The following is a 23,440-nucleotide window of genomic DNA, read 5'->3' as shown; positions in this document are numbered from 1 at the left end:
CGGCAATGAAATTCTTGTACAGTATGTGCTGTGTTGATACACATTGAGAACCATATGATAGTTCCAAAAATATTAAGATGTTCAAGCAAAATTGTTTAAAAAAAAGCCGAGCTACAGTATTCATATCTTATTTATTGAGCCAAACAATTAAACAGTTTGAGCAAGAAAGGTTTGACAGTAACCCAAAAAACAGTAAGTGCGTGGATAGTTTCCAGGTGTGGTCAAAGCAGGCCTTGCAAAACAGTATTCACTGTGCTCACATTTGACTTACTTAGGAAACAACATTTCAGTAAGAAAAGCTGTAAAGCGTTAAATTTAAACATAATTCATAATGCAACTTCAATAGGAAAGGTAAAAAATAGGCTCAGCTGAATTTCATCTAGTTATATCAGAATGAAAACAAACAAATCCCACAAAAAACATGAAACAGCATCAAAATGGAAAATAAGTATTAAAAATTCAAAATGTTACACCATCTACTGCCATGTATATATTCAAAGAAGAACAGAATTGGGTAATTACAATGTGAAAATAAGATGACTGAGGCCACAGACATATATGGCACTTTTAAATATGACCAGAAGGCCTTCGTCACAGCAGAAATTTGTCATATCAAACACAGGTAACGAAGAACATTCATGTCTATGTATATGATTTTACAGTGATTATTAGAATCGACTTAGGTGATTTCTGCGGTCTAAGAGATTTTAAGGCCATTCATTCTCTTTCAATGTGTTGGGTTCATTTTAGGGTTCATGGCTGATTTCCAGTTTGCTGTGTCAGTGCCATTATAATAATATAATAATAATATAGAATCATTTTCTTGCTCTCTTTTCAACCATGAACAACTAACAGTATTTTGCATAGCAAAGTTTGCATGCATTTTTCTCTCCAGATCTCTTTAAGGACAACTTATAATACATTTTTAAAAAACTTGAAATAATACAAACTGCAATTTTGATTGAACAACAGTAAACTGGTAATCTCATAATACAAGCAAAACACAAGGATAATTGCTGGTAGAAACGTCCTCTTTCCTTCATCTGTACAAGGGGAGTAAGCTAAGGCCTGTAATGGAATCAATAACACACCTCTCAACCAGCTGGAGATAGGTGAGGTTCTCTTGAGTGTTGGGGTCGAAAAAGCCCTTGGTGTCATCATCAGGGTCAGACAGAATCTGGTTCATTTCCTCATCAAAGTAACCTCTTTGGTATGCCACCTGCACAGGCACTCTGTGACTGTACACTGGGTCGATTATGCCTCCTGTGGCAATTTGTGCTTCAAGGAGACGAATTCCATGGTCTTTGACAATGAGATCTTTTTTCAAGGCCTGGAACAAAGAGATTGTGTTTCCAGTGTAGGGATCCTTGTAACCAGTAACTGCTCTTTCTGCTGAAAGCAGTTTATTTTTCCACTCACTGCCCACTACTCTTTGAGCCACAGCTTCCTCTACTGAAAGTTTCTTGTTGTTCACCGGGTCGATGACAAAGCCAGTGGCGGCTTGTGCCTCCAGCAGAACCAGAGAAGTACCAGGAGTCAGCAGGCCCTTGCTTTTGGCTTCATAGATACTCATTGTCTCTTTGGTGGACTGCAGGTACACCCCTGCAATGCTGTTGGTTCCCTCTAAGTACTTGCGTACTGAGTCCATTTCACTTACTTCCGTCACTGTGACCTTTCCAGTGCTGAGATCTTTGTAGAGGTCCTCGTTGATGATTTTTGATTCAAGCAGCTCAGTTGCAGTGACATCCTTTCTGATTCCATGGAATGTTTGGACTTCTGTCGTCTCTGTGATTGTAGTGGTTGTGGTAGTGGTTGTGCTGCTGTCCACTTTTGTTTCTGGTGGTTGGCATGTGACCACTGATGACGATGAGGTTGTTGTGGTTTGCTGCTGAATGATTGTCAGGATGATTTCCAAAAAGCGTTCAATTGTGATTGATCCAGACTTGTACTGTTGGACAAGCTCCCTCCTCTTCTCCTCAGTGATGTATTTGGAGTAGAGCAGATCCCACAGAGACACCGTTGTTCCATGGTATTTCCCTCCTGCTCTGGTTGTTGTTGTTGATTTCAGAATGAGTTTTGTTGCCTCATCAACAAAGAAATAAAACTCACCTTTCTTCGCAATGACCAGTAAGCTAAGGCCTGTGATGGGATCTGTAACACACCTTTCGACTAGCTGGAGATAGGTGAGGTTCTCTTGAGTGTTGGGGTCGAAAAAGCCCTTGGTGTCATCATCAGGGTCAGACAGAATCTGGTTCATTTCCTCATCAAAGTAACCTCTTTGGTATGCCACCTGCACAGGCACTCTGTGACTGTACACAGGGTCAATTATGCCTCCTGTGGCAATTTGTGCTTCAAGGAGACGAATTCCATGATCTTTGACAATGAGATCTTTTTTCAAGGCCTGGAACAAAGAGATTGTGTTTCCAGTGTAGGGATCCTTGTAACCAGTAACTGCTCTTTCTGCTGAAAGCAGTTTATTTTTCCACTCACTGCCCACTACTCTTTGAGCCACAGCTTCCTCTACTGAAAGTTTCTTGTTGTTCACCGGGTCGATGACAAAGCCAGTGGCGGCTTGTGCCTCCAGCAGAACCAGAGAAGTACCAGGAGTCAGCAGGCCCTTGCTTTTGGCTTCATGGACACTCATTGTCTCTTTGGTGGACTGCAGGTACACCCCTGCAATGCTGTTGGTTCCCTCTAAGTACTTGCGTACTGAGTCCATTTCACTTACTTCCGTCACTGTGACCTTTCCAGTGCTGAGATCTTTGTAGAGGTCCTCGTTGATGATTTTTGATTCAAGCAGCTCAGTTGCAGTGACATCCTTTCTGATTCCATGGAATGTTTGGACTTCTGTCGTCTCTGTGATTGTAGTGGTTGTGGTAGTGGTTGTGCTGCTGTCCACTTTTGTTTCTGGTGGTTGGCATGTGACCACTGATGACGATGAGGTTGTTGTGGTTTGCTGCTGAATGATTGTCAGGATGATTTCCAAAAAGCGTTCAATTGTGATTGATCCAGACTTGTACTGTTGGACAAGCTCCCTCCTCTTCTCCTCAGTGATGTATTTGGAGTAGAGCAGATCCCACAGAGACACCGTTGTTCCATGGTATTTCCCTCCTGCTCTGGTTGTTGTTGTTGATTTCAGAATGAGTTTTGTTGCCTCATCAACAAAGAAATAAAACTCACCTTTCTTCGCAATGACCAGTAAGCTAAGGCCTGTGATGGGATCTGTAACACACCTTTCGACTAGCTGGAGATAGGTGAGGTTCTCTTGAGTGTTGGGGTCGAAAAAGCCCTTGGTGTCATCATCAGGGTCAGACAGAATCTGGTTCATTTCCTCATCAAAGTAACCTCTTTGGTATGCCACCTGCACAGGCACTCTGTGACTGTAAACTGGGTCGATTATGCCTCCTGTGGCAATTTGTGCTTCAAGGAGACGAATTCCATGGTCTTTGACAATGAGATCTTTTTTCAAGGCCTGGAACAAAGAGATTGTGTTTCCAGTGTAGGGATCCTTGTAACCAGTAACTGCTCTTTCTGCTGAAAGCAGTTTATTTTTCCACTCACTGCCCACTACTCTTTGAGCCACAGCTTCCTCTACTGAAAGTTTCTTGTTGTTCACCGGGTCGATGACAAAGCCAGTGGCGGCTTGTGCCTCCAGCAGAACCAGAGAAGTACCAGGAGTCAGCAGGCCCTTGCTTTTGGCTTCATAGACACTCATTGTCTCTTTGGTGGACTGCAGGTACACCCCTGCAATGCTGTTGGTTCCCTCTAAGTACTTGCGTACTGAGTCCATTTCACTTACTTCCGTCACTGTGACCTTTCCAGTGCTGAGATCTTTGTAGAGGTCCTCGTTGATGATTTTTGATTCAAGCAGCTCAGTTGCAGTGACATCCTTTCTGATTCCATGGAATGTTTGGACTTCTGTCGTCTCTGTGATTGTAGTGGTTGTGGTAGTGGTTGTGCTGCTGTCCACTTTTGTTTCTGGTGGTTGGCATGTGACCACTGATGACGATGAGGTTGTTGTGGTTTGCTGCTGAATGATTGTCAGGATGATTTCCAAAAAGCGTTCAATTGTGATTGATCCAGACTTGTACTGTTGGACAAGCTCCCTCCTCTTCTCCTCAGTGATGTATTTGGAGTAGAGCAGATCCCACAGAGACACCGTTGTTCCATGGTATTTCCCTCCTGCTCTGGTTGTTGTTGTTGATTTCAGAATGAGTTTTGTTGCCTCATCAACAAAGAAATAAAACTCACCTTTCTTCGCAATGACCAGTAAGCTAAGGCCTGTGATGGGATCTGTAACACACCTTTCGACTAGCTGGAGATAGGTGAGGTTCTCTTGAGTGTTGGGGTCGAAAAAGCCCTTGGTGTCATCATCAGGGTCAGACAGAATCTGGTTCATTTCCTCATCAAAGTAACCTCTTTGGTATGCCACCTGCACAGGCACTCTGTGACTGTACACAGGGTCAATTATGCCTCCTGTGGCAATTTGTGCTTCAAGGAGACGAATTCCATGATCTTTGACAATGAGATCTTTTTTCAAGGCCTGGAACAAAGAGATTGTGTTTCCAGTGTAGGGATCCTTGTAACCAGTAACTGCTCTTTCTGCTGAAAGCAGTTTATTTTTCCACTCACTGCCCACTACTCTTTGAGCCACAGCTTCCTCTACTGAAAGTTTCTTGTTGTTCACCGGGTCGATGACAAAGCCAGTGGCGGCTTGTGCCTCCAGCAGAACCAGAGAAGTACCAGGAGTCAGCAGGCCCTTGCTTTTGGCTTCATAGACACTCATTGTCTCTTTGGTGGACTGCAGGTACACCCCTGCAATGCTGTTGGTTCCCTCTAAGTACTTGCGTACTGAGTCCATTTCACTTACTTCCGTCACTGTGACCTTTCCAGTGCTGAGATCTTTGTAGAGGTCCTCGTTGATGATTTTTGATTCAAGCAGCTCAGTTGCAGTGACATCCTTTCTGATTCCATGGAATGTTTGGACTTCTGTCGTCTCTGTGATTGTAGTGGTTGTGGTAGTGGTTGTGCTGCTGTCCACTTTTGTTTCTGGTGGTTGGCATGTGACCACTGATGACGATGAGGCTGTTGTGGTTTGCTGCTGAATGATTGTCAGGATGATTTCCAAAAAGCGTTCAATTGTGATTGATCCAGACTTGTACTGTTGGACAAGCTCCCTCCTCTTCTCCTCAGTGATGTATTTGGAGTAGAGCAGATCCCACAGAGACACCGTTGTTCCATGGTATTTCCCTCCTGCTCTGGTTGTTGTTGTTGATTTCAGAATGAGTTTTGTTGCCTCATCAACAAAGAAATAAAACTCACCTTTCTTCGCAATGACCAGTAAGCTAAGGCCTGTGATGGGATCTGTAACACACCTTTCGACTAGCTGGAGATAGGTGAGGTTCTCTTGAGTGTTGGGGTCGAAAAAGCCCTTGGTGTCATCATCAGGGTCAGACAGAATCTGGTTCATTTCCTCATCAAAGTAACCTCTTTGGTATGCCACCTGCACAGGCACTCTGTGACTGTACACAGGGTCAATTATGCCTCCTGTGGCAATTTGTGCTTCAAGGAGACGAATTCCATGATCTTTGACAATGAGATCTTTTTTCAAGGCCTGGAACAAAGAGATTGTGTTTCCAGTGTAGGGATCCTTGTAACCAGTAACTGCTCTTTCTGCTGAAAGCAGTTTATTTTTCCACTCACTGCCCACTACTCTTTGAGCCACAGCTTCCTCTACTGAAAGTTTCTTGTTGTTCACCGGGTCGATGACAAAGCCAGTGGCGGCTTGTGCCTCCAGCAGAACCAGAGAAGTACCAGGAGTCAGCAGGCCCTTGCTTTTGGCTTCATAGACACTCATTGTCTCTTTGGTGGACTGCAGGTACACCCCTGCAATGCTGTTGGTTCCCTCTAAGTACTTGCGTACTGAGTCCATTTCACTTACTTCCGTCACTGTGACCTTCCCAGTGCTGAGATCTTTGTAGAGGTCCTCGTTGATGATTTTTGATTCAAGCAGCTCAGTTGCAGTGACATCCTTTCTGATTCCATGGAATGTTTGGACTTCTGTCGTCTCTGTGATTGTAGTGGTTGTGGTAGTGGTTGTGCTGCTGTCCACTTTTGTTTCTGGTGGTTGGCATGTGACCACTGATGACGATGAGGTTGTTGTGGTTTGCTGCTGAATGATTGTCAGGATGATTTCCAAAAAGCGTTCAATTGTGATTGATCCAGACTTGTACTGTTGGACAAGCTCCCTCCTCTTCTCCTCAGTGATGTATTTGGAGTAGAGCAGATCCCACAGAGACACCGTTGTTCCATGGTATTTCCCTCCTGCTCTGGTTGTTGTTGTTGATTTCAGAATGAGTTTTGTTGCCTCATCAACAAAGAAATAAAACTCACCTTTCTTCGCAATGACCAGTAAGCTAAGGCCTGTGATGGGATCTGTAACACACCTTTCGACTAGCTGGAGATAGGTGAGGTTCTCTTGAGTGTTGGGGTCGAAAAAGCCCTTGGTGTCATCATCAGGGTCAGACAGAATCTGGTTCATTTCCTCATCAAAGTAACCTCTTTGGTATGCCACCTGCACAGGCACTCTGTGACTGTAAACTGGGTCGATTATGCCTCCTGTGGCAATTTGTGCTTCAAGGAGACGAATTCCATGATCTTTGACAATGAGATCTTTTTTCAAGGCCTGGAACAAAGAGATTGTGTTTCCAGTGTAGGGATCCTTGTAACCAGTAACTGCTCTTTCTGCTGAAAGCAGTTTATTTTTCCACTCACTGCCCACTACTCTTTGAGCCACAGCTTCCTCTACTGAAAGTTTCTTGTTGTTCACCGGGTCAATGACAAAGCCAGTGGCGGCTTGTGCCTCCAGCAGAACCAGAGAAGTACCAGGAGTCAGCAGGCCCTTGCTTTTGGCTTCATAGACACTCATTGTCTCTTTGGTGGACTGCAGGTACACCCCTGCAATGCTGTTGGTTCCCTCTAAGTACTTGCGTACTGAGTCCATTTCACTTACTTCCGTCACTGTGACCTTTCCAGTGCTGAGATCTTTGTAGAGGTCCTCGTTGATGATTTTTGATTCAAGCAGCTCAGTTGCAGTGACATCCTTTCTGATTCCATGGAATGTTTGGACTTCTGTCGTCTCTGTGATTGTAGTGGTTGTGGTAGTGGTTGTGCTGCTGTCCACTTTTGTTTCTGGTGGTTGGCATGTGACCACTGATGACGATGAGGTTGTTGTGGTTTGCTGCTGAATGATTGTCAGGATGATTTCCAAAAAGCGTTCAATTGTGATTGATCCAGACTTGTACTGTTGGACAAGCTCCCTCCTCTTCTCCTCAGTGATGTATTTGGAGTAGAGCAGATCCCACAGAGACACCGTTGTTCCATGGTATTTCCCTCCTGCTCTGGTTGTTGTTGTTGATTTCAGAATGAGTTTTGTTGCCTCATCAACAAAGAAATAAAACTCACCTTTCTTCGCAATGACCAGTAAGCTAAGGCCTGTGATGGGATCTGTAACACACCTTTCGACTAGCTGGAGATAGGTGAGGTTCTCTTGAGTGTTGGGGTCGAAAAAGCCCTTGGTGTCATCATCAGGGTCAGACAGAATCTGGTTCATTTCCTCATCAAAGTAACCTCTTTGGTATGCCACCTGCACAGGCACTCTGTGACTGTAAACTGGGTCGATTATGCCTCCTGTGGCAATTTGTGCTTCAAGGAGACGAATTCCATGGTCTTTGACAATGAGATCTTTTTTCAAGGCCTGGAACAAAGAGATTGTGTTTCCAGTGTAGGGATCCTTGTAACCAGTAACTGCTCTTTCTGCTGAAAGCAGTTTATTTTTCCACTCACTGCCCACTACTCTTTGAGCCACAGCTTCCTCTACTGAAAGTTTCTTGTTGTTCACCGGGTCGATGACAAAGCCAGTGGCGGCTTGTGCCTCCAGCAGAACCAGAGAAGTACCAGGAGTCAGCAGGCCCTTGCTTTTGGCTTCATAGACACTCATTGTCTCTTTGGTGGACTGCAGGTACACCCCTGCAATGCTGTTGGTTCCCTCTAAGTACTTGCGTACTGAGTCCATTTCACTTACTTCCGTCACTGTGACCTTTCCAGTGCTGAGATCTTTGTAGAGGTCCTCGTTGATGATTTTTGATTCAAGCAGCTCAGTTGCAGTGACATCCTTTCTGATTCCATGGAATGTTTGGACTTCTGTCGTCTCTGTGATTTTAGTGGTTGTGGTAGTGGTTGTGCTGCTGTCCACTTTTGTTTCTGGTGGTTGGCATGTGACCACTGATGACGATGAGGTTGTTGTGGTTTGCTGCTGAATGATTGTCAGGATGATTTCCAAAAAGCGTTCAATTGTGATTGATCCAGACTTGTACTGTTGGACAAGCTCCCTCCTCTTCTCCTCAGTGATGTATTTGGAGTAGAGCAGATCCCACAGAGACACCGTTGTTCCATGGTATTTCCCTCCTGCTCTGGTTGTTGTTGTTGATTTCAGAATGAGTTTTGTTGCCTCATCAACAAAGAAATAAAACTCACCTTTCTTCGCAATGACCAGTAAGCTAAGGCCTGTGATGGGATCTGTAACACACCTTTCGACTAGCTGGAGATAGGTGAGGTTCTCTTGAGTGTTGGGGTCGAAAAAGCCCTTGGTGTCATCATCAGGGTCAGACAGAATCTGGTTCATTTCCTCATCAAAGTAACCTCTTTGGTATGCCACCTGCACAGGCACTCTGTGACTGTACACTGGGTCGATTATGCCTCCTGTGGCAATTTGTGCTTCAAGGAGACGAATTCCATGGTCTTTGACAATGAGATCTTTTTTCAAGGCCTGGAACAAAGAGATTGTGTTTCCAGTGTAGGGATCCTTGTAACCAGTAACTGCTCTTTCTGCTGAAAGCAGTTTATTTTTCCACTCACTGCCCACTACTCTTTGAGCCACAGCTTCCTCTACTGAAAGTTTCTTGTTGTTCACCGGGTCAATGACAAAGCCAGTGGCGGCTTGTGCCTCTAGCAGCACAAGAGATGTGCCCGGAGTCAGCAGGCCTTTGGTTCTGGCTTCGTAGATGCTCATAACTTTCTTTGTCGATTCAACTCTAACCCCTGCTATACAGTTTGTAGCTCCAAGGTACTTTTGAATGGATTCCATCTTGTTAACCTTTTCTTCAGTTACTTCACCTTGTATAATCTGTGTGAATAGCTCCTTTGAGATAATTTTTGACTCATACAACTCACTGGCTGAAACCTGCTTTCTTAGTCCTTTGAACTTTTTTTCTTTTGATGATACTTCTGTAACAATAACAGTGAGTATTTCAATGATCTCCTCTATTGTCATGGTTCGGGTCTTGTATTGTTGTATGAGCTGCTCCCTTTTTTGTTCTGATATGTATTCAGAGAGCAACACTTCCCACAGTGTCACTTCTTTGTTTTTGAATTTTCCTGCATTCATGGCAATAGTTTTGTTTTTGAAAGCAAGCTCTATTTTCTCATCTGTGTGGAATTCATGGGATTCCTCTTCGTACAGGGGTAAAAGAAGTAGCCCAGTTTGAGGATCTTTCTTACATCGCTTTATGAGCTGATGGTAAGAGAGGTTTTCTTTGGTATTTGGATCAAAGAATCCCTTGGCATCATCAGTGGAGTCCAACAGAATTTTGTGAATTTCTTCATCAAGATACCCCTTTTTAACAGCAACATGAGCAGGTAGTCTGTGACTTTGGTTTGGGTCAATTATTCCTCCAGTTGCTATCTGTACCTCAAGAAGGCGAATGCCATCACTTCTTTGAATCAGCTGTTCATTCATGGCTTCAAACAGTGATATTGTTGCATCTGTGTATGGATCTTTATATCCAGTCACAGCTCGTTCAGCTGAGAGAAGCTGCTCAAGTACGTCTGGTCCAATTACTTTCTCTCTTGCTGCCTCATCAACAGCATAGAATTTGTTTTTGAGAGGATCAATGATCCATCCGGTTGCAGCTTGAGCTTCAAGCAGTACAAGTGCAAGGCCAGGAGTCAACAGATCTTCAGTTTTTGCTTCATATATGCTCATTACTTTCTGGGATGCATGAACCTTAATTCCAGCAATGCTCCCAGTTCCCTTCAGGTATCCTCTCACAGGTTCATGTTGGGTTACTGCTTCAAGAGTGAGTTTTCCTTCTTTCACCTGTTTGAATGTATCTGCATCAATGATGTCAGAATCCCGTAATTGTTGTGCAGAGACAGGCTTTCGCAGGCCATTTACCATTTTGGCAGTTTCACTTTCCTCCAGTTTTGCAATGGTGGAAATCACTGATGTGATAATGGTTTCTATGGTTGTCTTCCTTGTTCTGTACATTTCAGTGAACTCAAGCCGCTGATCGTCAGTGAAGTACCTAGAGTGAATCAAGTCCCACAGAGAAACTGACTTTCCTGAGTAGCGTCCTACTGATGTGCTCACAGGTGTGTTTTCAAACTCTTGCTTTATCTCTGTGTCAGTATACATTTTTGCTTTTGATCCTGTAGCTTTTGGTGTGTCATTCAGTGGCAGGAGAAACAGTCCTGTTTCCTTATCTTTGACACATCTACCCAGCATCTCCAAGTATGTCAGATTGTTGTGTGTCTTTGGGTCAAAAAAGCCCTTTGTGTCATCAGTTGGGTCTGATAGGATTTGATTAAGTTCTGCATCAAAATATCCTTTCCTGTATGCAACCTCAAGAGGTAAGTGAAGACACTTCAAGGGATCAATGATACCACCTGTAGCAATCTGAGCCTCGAGTAAACGGATGCCATGCTGCTTGACAATTAGATCTTTTTTCAAGGCTTGAAAAAGTGAGATCTTTTGACCAGTGTATGGATCTCTGTAACCAGTGACAGCCCTCTCTGCAGACAGTAGCTTTTCATACATCTGTGGACCAATGAGCTTGTCTTTGAGAGCTTCTTCCACTGTCAGTTTTTTGTTTTTCAGAGGATCAACAATGAACCCTGTGGCTGCTTGTGCTTCAAGGAGGCAAAGGGCAGTGCCAGGTGTGAGAATGCCAATTCTCTGTGCCTCATAGATGCTCAGCTTCTGATCCGATGGTTGCAGTATCACCCCAGCCAGACAACTTTTCCCTTGTAGGTAGTCTCGCACGCTGTCGATTTTCATCACATCTGTGCTTGTCACCTTTCCATCAATCAAACTGTTGTATGTTTTTTCATCAACAATTTCAAGTTCTAAAAGATCCACAACAGAGATCTCTCCTCTGAGACCTTCAAAGTTTAGCCCTGCTTGCTGTTTTATCTCCTTGGTCTCAATGATCTCTAAAATGGTGACAGTGAGTTGCTCAATTGTGACTTTCCTTGACTTGAAGAGCTTAAAAAATTCCTGTCTTTTGTCCTCAGACAGATACTCTGAATTGATAAGATCCCACAGTGTTGTGTGCTTGCCCTTGAACCTGCCATACTTAACAGCAACTGTTGTTGTTTTGAACATTTCCCTCATGTTATCATCTATGTTAATTTTGTTACTTTTGCTTTTGAGTGGCAAGAGACACAGACCTGTACTGGGATCTGTGACACATCTGGCCATGAGCTGCAAGTATGTCAGGTTCTCATGGTTGTTGGGGTCAAAGAATCCTTTAGTGTCATCACTTGGATCGTCCAGGATCTGATTCATTTCCTCATTAAAGTATCCCCTCTTATAGGCCACATGGACAGGGATGCGATGGCTGTTCACTGGATCAATGATCCCACCAGTAGCAATTTGTGCCTCCAGGAGTCGAATTCCATGGTCTTTTAGGATGAGATCTTTTTGCATGGCTTGGAACAGAGAGATTATTTTGCCGTCATATGGATCTTTGTACCCAGTGACCGCTTTCTCTGCTGAGCGAAGCTTTTGACAGACATCAGGCCCCACAATCTTTGCTTTGACAGCATCATCCACTGAAAACTTCCTGTTTCCAATAGGGTCAATAATGTGCCCCGTTGCTGCCTGTGCCTCCAGTAGAACCAGAGCAGTTCCTGGCATCAGCTTTCCTTTTTGCCTGGCCTGGTAGATGGTCATTATTTGAGAATCAGGAAGCAGAATACCTGCAATGCTGTCTTTCCCCTGTAGGTACATGTTAACATTTTCGTCTTCTGTCACTTCCTTCACTGACTTCTTTCCCTTTTTCAGATCCTCCAGAACCTTCTCACTAATGATATCTGCCTCCACGAGCTGTTTGGCTGTGACATTTTCTCTGATCCCTTCAAAAATGACTTGAGCTGTTTTCACAGATGTTTCTATGACTTCCAAAACTGTTGTGATGATCATCTTAATATTGAGCTCCCCTTCTCTGTATTTTTGAAAGATGTCTCTCCTCTGATGTTCATCAAAGTATTCTGACATCAGGAGTTCCCACAGAGATACTGTCATTCCCGTGTACTTCCCATATGTCACTTTCACCTTCTCCTCTTTGAAGGTCATTTTCGTTTGGTAGTCAATGAAGTTAAAATTCAGCCTGTCTGACTTATCACGGAGAGGGAGGAGGCACAGTCCAGTGATGGGGTCACTGACACACCTTTCCATCAGTTGAAGATAAGTTAGATTGTCTTCTGTGTTTGGGTCAAAAAACCCTTTTGTGTCATCTCCTGAGTCCTCTAGTATTTTATTCATTTCTTCATTAAAGTAACCTCTCTTGAAGGCCACTTCTGTGGGAAGTCTGTGACTGTTGATTGGGTCTATTATTCCACCTGTAGCGATTTGCGCCTCAAGTAGGCGGATCCCATGTTCCTTAACAATGAGGTCTTTTGACAGTGCTTGAAACAACGATATAGTTTCACCTGAGTATGGGTCTTTGTATCCAGTTACTGCCCGCTCAGCAGAACGCAGCTTTGCATGATATTCTGGGCCAAAAAGTTTGTTTTTGATAGCCTCATCCACAGTGAATTTTTTATTTTCTACAGGATCAATCATGAATCCAGTCGCAGCCTGTGCCTCGAGAAGAACTAGTGCTGTTCCAGGCATCAATATGCCTTGCTTCATGGCTTGATAAATGCTCATTCTCTTATTTGACGAGAGTACAGCAATGCCTGCAATACTGCCTTTCCCCTCCAGGAAGTCTTTCACTGTTTCCATCAACATCACATCCTGTGTTGTGGCCTTTCCCTTCTGTAGGTCTTCAAATGTTTCTTTGTCAATGATCTTTGATTCAAGGAGTTCAGTGGAGGAAATACCTCTTCGCAGACCCTTGAAGGTGATGCAAATGGGAAGGAGCAACAGGCCGGTGTCAGCATCTACAGTGCATGCCTGTTGGAGGTTCTGATAGTTCAGAGTTTCTTGTGAGCTTGGATTGTAGAACACTTGGAGCTCAGACATCTGGTTATTGAGTAAACCTTTTTCATAGTAGCCCTTTTGAATTGCTTCTTCAACTGAAATATTTGTCTTCTCAACAGGATCAAACAGGCCTTGCGTAGCTATCTGTGCTTCCAGCAGCCTCAGTCCATAATCTCTTGGGACTAAATCTTTTTGCATAGCTTGGAATACGGATATTGTTTGCTTGGTGTAAGGGTCTACATGGCCACTGATGGCTTTCTCTGCTGTGAGGAGCTTCTCTTTCATCTCAGGTCCAACTATTCCCTCTTTAACAGCATCTGCAACAGGAAGTACTCGATTGTTAATTGGGTCTATGATGCCCACTGTGGCTGCTTGTGCTTCAAGCAGGGCTAATGCTGTTCCTGGCTTAAGAAGATGTTTTTTCATGGCTTGGTATATGGTTATCTTCTCCTTTGTCTTCTCCAGAATTATGCCAGCCACAGGTCTGTGGACTTCGGTGTGGCCATTTGTCTTCACCTCAGTGTCTTGATTGATGGAGTCCATCTTGGCCTAAAGAGCTGTGTGATAGATAGATAGATAGATAGATAGATAGATAGATAGATAGATAGATAGATAGATAGATAGATAGATAGATAGATAGATAGATAGATATTGAATTTTTTCTCAAGAATTTATGTATATTGTTAAAATTATATGCAATGTCTTTTGACAGTATTTACCAGTCTTCCCTGTCACTAGTTGCACGTAGTTTTAAGACTAGATACTGTATCAAAGTGACACTAAAGTGGGACGCAAACAGTTGCCATTTTACTTGGTACCACTTGCTAAAAACTAATTTCGTCTAAACAGCCTGCAAAATATCTTACATTATGAGCAACACCTCTCCTCAGAACACCCAGGTTTCAACAAAAACGAAAATATAACCTTCAAGGCTTTCTTCCACTTTTTTTGGACAGTAAGGTCAACCTATGTGCTATATTTTATTGAAATTTTGGGGTTTAGATTGCTCTTAAAATTGCTATGAAATCAGACAGAGACAAGCCCCAGTGGGATTTCTTTTTAATACTTTTGCAGTAGTTTGTAGTGGTTTTGTATCCCCTTTCCTTCCCTCATTATGTATCCTCTCAGTAACTTTACTTCTTTGACACTGTTTATTTTTATGGACTAATTGAAAAATATTGTAATCGTAAAAAAAAAAAAAGTAAATCGTTAGCCTGAAATGGAGCTGTCCAGCTCATCGGTTTGCTGATTACTGTTCCCCACCATGTATGCATACATGAGTTATTAAGATTGCTTGATTTCAAGCTTGTATTGTTTGGCTAAGAATGTGCATTTTGTACAGTCAGTTATTTATAGTCTTTAGCGGAAAGTAAAGTAAATGCCTAAATTACCTGAAATACCTGCCAAACCCTTCCTAAAAAAAGTGAAGAAAGCAGCACACTACAAAACACTCTAAACATGTAAACATGTTGTTTACTGTGGTTGCCTTATGTCTCATGTCTTACTTTTCTTTCATGTTAATGCAAAAGCTTTCCCTTAATGGAAAATGTAACATACTGCACTGAAGTCTGTACTGTACTGTACTTTTAGTTTCCATATGAGTCTGTAGACAGCCTCAGACACTCGCATGACTCACCGTTCAGGATGAAGACCAAAGATACCCGCGCAATTATGGTCAGAGCGCTGGGGCTTTGAAACTCCGTCCCTGTAGAGATAAACCAAGCAAAATATGTTTAAGCATGTTTATGATTTGATCTTATGATTATTTTATGATACGTTTGTTTTCTTTTTTCGTCATGCACAATCATTAAAGGCACCTGTGTATTTACCAACTGATAGTCACAACTAAATATCAGATTAGTTGTCCACAAAGACAAAGACAGCAAGAATATAAGGGGGTGATATTGATGCAATACTGAATCCAATACATGCCTAAAAAGTAATTTACCCACCTAACAAAAAAGAGAAATTAAATGTTTCCAGTTTGAGAGTGCAGACGTTTGTGTGTTTTTGTGTAGATATAAGAGGTAATGTATGTAAGGATACATGAATAAAAGCAGAACAGTTTAAAACAATTTGAAATACCTTTGATTCAATACGCAACAAACAAAAAGAGGTCTACCTAGTGAGCACCTCCCAGTAAATGTAATTACGTGCTAGCTGATGCCCTTTGTCTACAAACCTTACAGAATTTAGGCACTTTAGTGCAAATATCTTTTTAATTGCATAGTCCAAGTGACTTTTCATACAGAATTCATGCATGAGCACACAAAGCACAGAAAGATATTTATTTAGGCAAAGTCTTTCTTTTCATTTCCTTATGTCTCTGTTCAGATTAGACTTGAACTCTGCCAGTTCAGGGACGTGTTTTACAAGCATTGTGAATGTGCTTTGTCAAGACGAGATGTTATGCTTTAAAACTGGAACAGCCAGATGCCCAGTGTTGTAACAACTGGCACTGAAACGCTTCAAACACATACACGGAAAGGAAATATCTGGCTCCTTAGATGCTAAATGCTGCACTATGTTCACCTGCTGGTCGCTAACTTTGTCTGTCTGCTGTTAAGTGCAGAGCTGGTAGTATACTGTACGCTTATCTTAGCTTTTTGGCTAGTGAAAATGAATGATTTGATCCTATGAACATATTTAAATCACAAGAAAATAAGATATAGCAATGAAAACTAGACACTAGACCATATTCATAGACCATAACTGCTGAGGCGAATGCTGTTTTCTCTAAACCAGTGGCTTTTTACGTTCCTCCTGTTGATTGGTTAGTGGCTGCACTTAATATGATAGATGATGTCATTGCCACCTGTAGACGTGAATAATGAATAGCTCTGTTCTATACGTAACTCTTTCCATATGTTGCTTACTGTGGGAATTTGTCAGAAAATCATAATCATAATAATTAGCTTTACTGCGTGAGATGGAAATCACCAGCTGTCATTCAAGCATTTTCTCACAATAGCTTGTTAGCACCAGGTAGTTAAAAATAGCCATTTGTAGTCAGAGGGGGCTAAGGTGTGTCCTTTTTCTCGCTACATGCAATGCAAAACCCACGAGGTCACTGTGTGTCAGTAACGACGTCATAGCTGTGAGAGCCTGCATGCCAAGTAACACACACGTCTGCTCATGCAAAGTAAACTTAACCCTTTCTGTTTGTACAACAGCAGCATGTATGCAGTGCTGCCTGCAAGCACTGTTTGCTGTCGCTTTGTTAATATTTTTAAAGTTGTTGAACGTTCACTTTGCATTTATTGCACCGTGTGAGTTTGCTTAACATATCGTGAAGGCAAATGCATTACCTGCATGACGCTACAGAGTCACCACACAGTGTTAACATACTGTGGTGGCGTTGTTTAAAGGTCAGCTTGTGTTTCGTGTTTCGAGTTCAATTCACTTTCCTACCCACTCCATTTAAAGTCATCTATGATGTTTAATTTTGCCGTACCATATGCCTCTAAGAAGCTCATGGCTGCATTGATGACTTATCAAAGTGTGTACATTAAACTACACTATTATTGACGTTATAGTTAAAGTTGATGTTGTACTGGATTACATTACATTAAGAGGTCTTTCCACTTGATTTGATTTGATTTATTTTCCTTTCCCTGCATTTACATGCATGTGCAGGGGCAGGTTACACCTCAGAAACACCTCTGAATATAGCGCAGTCCAGTACAGCACCATCACTTACTATAACGTCAACGCTAGAACATAATTTAGCACCTGTATGACAGTGTTACAAAAACCTGAACATCAGAGGATTCATAGAAGTAGACTTTATGACTGAACAGTAATATTGGTCTGCATTAGGCTGCACAGGTGTACCTAATAAAGTGGACACTTGTAAAAGTGGACACAAATATAATGAACCTCATTATCTGTTTGGAATCGGTTACTAATGAAGTTCTAATTAGAGCTGCATGATTAATCTGTCTGTTATGATTAACTGTTTGGTCTATAAAATACTTTTACAGCTCTAGGTGACGTCTTCAGATGTCTCGCTCTGTCCGACCAGCAGTCCAAAGATATTTAATTTACTTTAATGTTAAACAAGGAAAAGCAGCAACTTAAAGAAGCGGTGGGAGGTATTGTTTGGCATCTTTGATGAATCATTGCAGCTCTAAATCTAGTGACGCCAACTTTACTTTAACAGGGCATGAGGTAGCATCAGAGTTTTCATTCATTCTTTCAGCCAACAAAGCATCGGGCTGTTAGTTTAGCTTTGACTACACGTTTCATTACATACACGGCTTTTAACTTTTTAAAAAATGCATTTTATACTAGTGTTTTAAAAAGGAAAAAGACTTATATTTTTGCATCAATTACAAAGTAAAACTGATTTACTGACATTGACTCAGGTAAAACTTCTCTCAGCGATCACTTTGACATGCCTTTAAGACAAATTAACGCCACGCCTACTTGTCTGGATGAGTTATACGACTAACTGTACCGTCATCCCAGCCAAGAATCTGTCTGAATGGCAGGAAGACTTTAAAGTTAACAATCCAGTGAACCTGCATTAAGGTTTTATGCCTTGAAGAAAATTAAGTCGTAAACCATGATTGATCACTTAAGTCTATCATTGTGGTGCAATGTGGTTCTTGACACCGTTTCAGCCATAGAAACACTGGAATGAATGAGGCAATGCAGTACGGTGTAGAGTTGCATAACATTATGGAAACTAGAGGATTGTCACTGTGTGTGTCACCAGCTCAGAGGGTGATGTAGGCACACTGCTCAGACTTGTCAAAAGAGTGACTTACAGGCCCACTTTGTGCAAAACCTTACTTTAACGAGTTTGGTCAAAGGTAATCAGCGAGGAATGTTTGCTTTCTCTTTTATCAGATGGGTGTTGGCTGACGCAGCAGAATACAGTTATTTCTCCACTTTTGACTTTTACAACATTATCTCAAACTCAACTCACAGAAGAAGAAAAAGCCACGGTTTAAACGTGGATTTACTTTGGACTAAACGACACTTTCACTGGAAGAAAAGGCCTGTTTCTTTTATTGTAGAACTCAGACACAAAAGAAGTAAATTACTGAATTTTAAATCATCACTGTTTAAAAAAGGAAAATCTCCTCTTACCTGACGTCTCTGGAGTGAAGTCCCACTCTGGTTGGGGGTCGGTCTCGACTGGTAAGACAGACAGTGGGGTTTTAAGGTGCTCTCAACATCTCAGACGTAGTCTTCTGTGCTCACTGGTCAGATATACAGCAGCTCCAGCTGTTGAGCCCCTCCCACTCCGGAGGAACAGCCTCCTGTGCTCAGGCTGTGAGGGAGTAACGGCTGGTGATCCTCTCGCACTGTGCTCAGGATGCCAGGAATTCCTGTAGACTTCCTCTGAGCGTGTGCATTATGCTCTCAACAATAACAGCAAGCAAATTTAGCCCTTCTAACTGTACTCGAGGTCAGCAGATTTATCATTATTATAGATTATTCTGGTCAAACACAGGGGTCTGAAACCCTCTTTTATTGATGTGCAGTAAATGATTTGTCTTTTCATAATGTGCATACTGAAAGTGAGCGGTGATGCAAACGCTTGTCTTCCTTATCTAATCAGCCAGGCATTGACAAACAGAGCCGGATGCCCCGCCATTACACAGAGCTTTGTCTCTCAGTGTGACTATCCCTCAGGTTTGGCAGGTTCTGCACTGTGAACAGCAGAGAATCAACAGGTTGGGGACGGGGCTGCCAAAAAAGGTGCGACGCTGTGTAAATAAAAGCAGTTTTACACCAAGTGTTCCTCAGCCCATGTTGTTATCTCCTTTACACAACCGTGTTCACAAAGTGGTGAACTTTGCTCCAACCTCGCTTGTGAACAACTGAGCCTTTCCAGGATTTCCCTTTTATACCCAATCATGATACTATCACCTGTTACCTATGAAACATGCTGCAGATTCAGAATAAGCAGATATTTACAAAAGTCATTGAAGCTGATGAGGTTAAGCATTCAAATGTCTTTTTACTGTTTTAAAGTGTATATATATATATATATATATATATGACACTATTTCCTCCACAGCTGGTTGCATAAACCAGTTGCAAAGACATTAGTCACATTGTAATAAGGACCCTTAAGTCTTATGACTAATGTGCAGGTGGAGAAACAGCTGGGAGACGTTTGCCCAGGTGAAAGCTCCCACAGGTGATGGTGAAATTTGACTCAGTGAAGCGTGAGAACACTGCAAAGTCATTTCTCAAAAGAACAGAAGTTATGTTTTTTTAGTCTGATTTTCTTTAGATTTGTGCTCCAATATTGCTCTTTAAGTAACTGATTAGCTGATTCAGCACTCGTGAATCATGTTTTCTGGGCTGCAGCTGCATTTTTGCAACGTTATAGAAATTAAGTTTGCAATCAAAAATAAGCATTGCGTTTGCAGCTTTATTGGAAATGACATGACATATTTCCTCGCTTAAGTTAAAACTCTGGAATAAAGATCCGTCTCAGTTGTATAATTGCAAATGCAGCGCGTGCACGTCTAACGTATAATCAACACCTATGTGAAGAGAAGTACTAATAGATAATTATCATGACCTTTTCAAAAACATCTTGTGATGACAGAGATATTAAAAAGTTAAGGTGACGTCCAAGTGATTAATTTCCTCCCTGAGGGAGAAAATGGGCACATTACACAACCAAAGACCCAATCAGGTCAATGCCACCAAGCTATATCCTCACCTGTGTCAAACTCTCTCACAGGTAACCTGCCTTCCCACATTCATCTTCCAGAAATCATGCGGTAGTTAAAGCCGGGTGTGACAGCGAGGATTTGTGAAATCACAGCAAGGGGGAAGTTTGATTCCTAACATGTAGGAACACACCTTTGCGTGACAGATAGATTTCACTCTCAAGAAGTTTTATAGCCAGTCCCACTCTGACATTTTCCTTTTTGCTTTGGGCAAAACAAATCAGTTGACATCAGTGGTTAAACTGCTTTGCACTTCCAGCTAACTCTGAAAAGTTGGCAAATGCTGATAGAGATGAGAACAAACTTGCCACCTTTGCTCTGACCCAAACCGGCTTCAGGAGAAATACGAGGTGACGCGCCGGCAGTGGAGGAGGAAGGACTCAGATCCTTTATTAAAAACATTCTGAGCACTACTGGTAACATGCATTTTATAGTTAATGTACTGCAGATCATTTTAGGACATGGGTCAAAGTCAAACAGCGCGGGAACGTCCTCTTCACTGCAGCTTGATGCACTTTAATGGCTGAAAAAATACTGATCATCTTTGCTGAATCTAAGGTTACAGAGGAAGGGACGCAAGCTTGTGTAACGTTACGCCGAAGCTTTGGGCCACATGAACTGGAGAGTGCTGCGGGCACTTCAGGATCCCGGAAATCAAGTGACAAAACACAACCAAGGTCAGCAGGTGAAACGGAAGTGTGGGCACTTAGTGAATGTTTTGCTACTAATGACAGCGTGACAGTGTGAAATCACGCAATAAAACGCTTCTTTATGAGACCCGTGCTGTCAGTTTATAACAGTAGTAGCTCTCAGTGAGTGGCACACTTTAGCTACCGCAGCCGAACACATGATCTGAAATAGCTGTTAGTTTCCGTCAAGAAAACAACAAGACAAAAACACTCATTTATGAAAGGTGAGTGTTCCCAATTATTTTCTCTTCAACAGGGACATGCTGTGATATTACATCTGCTGTCTATCCCTGCTACTTCTGTTAGCATTGTTGTATTAAGTGTTAATTGTGTTAATTTATTGTCATAGCATTGACAGAATCTCAGCTTAAAATCAGACGGGAAACGTGTCAGTAAGGATATCTGAGTCTGAATCAGCAAAATCAATGATTGTTGCACATTTCACCCTCACACCCAGAAGTCTGTCTGCTTCAAATGAAATGGGTTCCCGCTGCTCCCTTTGAAGGTCTGGGCACCGGTGTGATGTTGGCCGGCAGTGCAGGGTGGAGCGGGGCAGGTGATGATGCTAGTCTGGAGGCTCTGGTGGAGCCGATCCAGTAGGAGCGGCTTGGGTCATGGAAGGCGGTGAGCCCAGTACATTCCAGCTGTTGTATTTTTCTGCCTTTTGAACAAAAGAGAACATCACAGTCCCTCTGACATGTTTTCTCTGGTCATGTAGCACCTACTTCAACTCTCCAATTGTGCCTCTCCACTGCACAGACAGACCAGTTTTATGACAAGACAATCTTTCCCGCGGTGTAATACGGTCATGGTACAAGTATCTAGGTATTTATTGTGGACTGCTTAACTTTTAAACCTCGCATCTTAATAACAGTTTTTATTTCAGAAACAAATCCTGCTTTTCCTGTGTTGCCAGGAAAAAAAAAAAACGTGTTGAGGCTACATTCCTTCCCTTGCTTGATGATGGTGATCTGTTGCACATGCACGCCCCTGCCCATTGTCAGCATCAGGTTTTCCCACTGCATTGCGTATGCGTTGCTGCACATGGTGTGAGATTTGTCGCAGGCTGCGAAGCTCCTACTCTCTTTTGTCTCTGTTGTGTAATATTGGTTTTTCTCAGGGAATTTGGATGAAGACATAGACTGAGTTAATTATTTTGTGCGTCTGCTCCCTCTGACCTGACAAACTCCAGGCCAAGACCAGGCCTGTGTGCCTCAAAGACTGAGGAGGAGGTGGGATCTTTTATTTTTCACCTCACTCAACCACTGCCTACTGAACATATGCTTTAATCGCCTTGCCTTACTCCTCGTCACATGCTGTTTAAACCAACATGAACCACGCAGGCTGCTGTTTTACATAGTGTGGTGGTTAAGTAATTGCTTTTCAGGAATCATAGCTGAATAAAAGTTCAAAGTGCTGAGCTACACAAGCTTTGTCTAAATGAGCGTATTGTTATGCTTTGTCTCTCTACGGTGATAGTTTTATATTACACCATTACATGTATTTTTAGTATGCATGTAGAAACCTGTTCAGTAACGCTTGCCAGTGAACTACTTGCCTCCACAAAATCTTTCACTTTTGCCAACATCCTGCATGCATGAACTGAACTGTAAACAAAGGTTTTGGCAGGCATTGAAGAGATTGTTTGTTTAGCAGGCAAAAGCTAATAATGAACTGTGCAGATTCTCCTTTTAATACCGTCTTTAGGCCAAAAGACAAGTAGACATTGGAACACAGAGGTCAAGTGTCCTTCATCTTGCTTATCTTATTGCTAAGCTGCAGATCAGGTCAGTCTGCACCACCCAACAAGGTCCAGTCCACCAGGTCCCTGTACTCCTCTTCTTGTTGTCCACTGATACACTGCACAATGAGAGCAGGGGTGGAGGGTGGTTGCAGGGTGAGTGGAGAAGTGTGAATATTGTCCACGCAGATATTGATGAGCCCCTTGATAATCCTCATCATGTAGCTCTCTCAGCACGTCCCAGTGCAGGCCTCTGGTGACCACTTCCTGACCAGCCTGCTGGTTGCATGTTGCTGCTGGTCAAGAGGCAAGAAGTGGACCAGGTTGGGGGAAGGGCAGTGGAGCTGTACGCTACTTTGACAACAGCATACAGTAAAACCAGTGTTTTCTTGTCTCTAGTTGAGCATTTCACAAACTGTGTGAAGCCAGGGTGTTGGCCAGAGTCATGTGGTTAAAGTCTCCAGAGATCACCTTGAGATCACCGCTTGGCTGTGACTGAGTGGACGTCACAACCCTGAGCTGAGGACAGAATTCAAACAGCGATGTGAAATGACCAGGACACGGTTCTGTCCAACACTGATATCTTGTTAATACGTGACATTTCTTTGTGGACACTAACATGTTAACAGACAGTTTCCTGTCTACACATTCAGCAGACATTAGCATTTATCAGGAGTTGTGTTTCTGGCAACCTGATGAATGCAAGTCCTGTATTTGCTCTCCTTTTAGCTCTGCTTTGGTCTCCTCTAGTCTCCAAAAAAAACCCATAGAGCCGATGGGTTGGATTCTCTGTGGATTCATTGCTATGAGAGAGCTTTACATTGAAGTCCTGGATGCATCGCTGCAGTGCTTGGATTGGAGAATTCATCTCAGTGAGTCAGTGAAGTTTTGGAAACTGGACTGCACTCAACAAAGTTTATAGACCAATTACAAACCAGTACACTCAGAAGTGTCAGGCAGAAAGTGGTGAAAATAGCTTTCAGGAAATCAACCAGGAGGGGGGTGGGGTTCTGTTATAATGACAGAAACAGCTTTTTGCTTTTAA

At 42.6% G+C, this 23,440-nt stretch overlaps 1 protein-coding gene across 1 annotated transcript; it reads right to left on the bottom strand.

Moving 5' to 3' along the window:
* Positions 1 to 112: 112 nt before the first annotated feature.
* On the bottom strand, positions 113 to 18,417 carry eppk1 (epiplakin 1). The gene is made up of 3 exons (XM_041954721.1): positions 18,362 to 18,417; positions 14,901 to 14,969; positions 113 to 13,821 (listed from the first exon to the last, which is right to left on the bottom strand). The coding sequence occupies exon 3, from the start codon at positions 13,805 to 13,807 to the stop codon at positions 1,040 to 1,042; it is 12,768 nt and encodes a 4,255-aa protein (XP_041810655.1). The 5' UTR covers positions 13,808 to 13,821; positions 14,901 to 14,969; positions 18,362 to 18,417; the 3' UTR covers positions 113 to 1,039.
* Positions 18,418 to 23,440: the final 5,023 nt, after the last annotated feature.

The sequence above is a fragment of the Chelmon rostratus genome, chromosome 16 (assembly GCF_017976325.1).
Source record: "Chelmon rostratus isolate fCheRos1 chromosome 16, fCheRos1.pri, whole genome shotgun sequence".
Classification (NCBI taxonomy): domain Eukaryota; kingdom Metazoa; phylum Chordata; class Actinopteri; order Chaetodontiformes; family Chaetodontidae; genus Chelmon; species Chelmon rostratus.
Note: the sequence above shows the minus strand (reverse complement) of the source record. Positions and strands in the feature narration are given on the sequence as shown.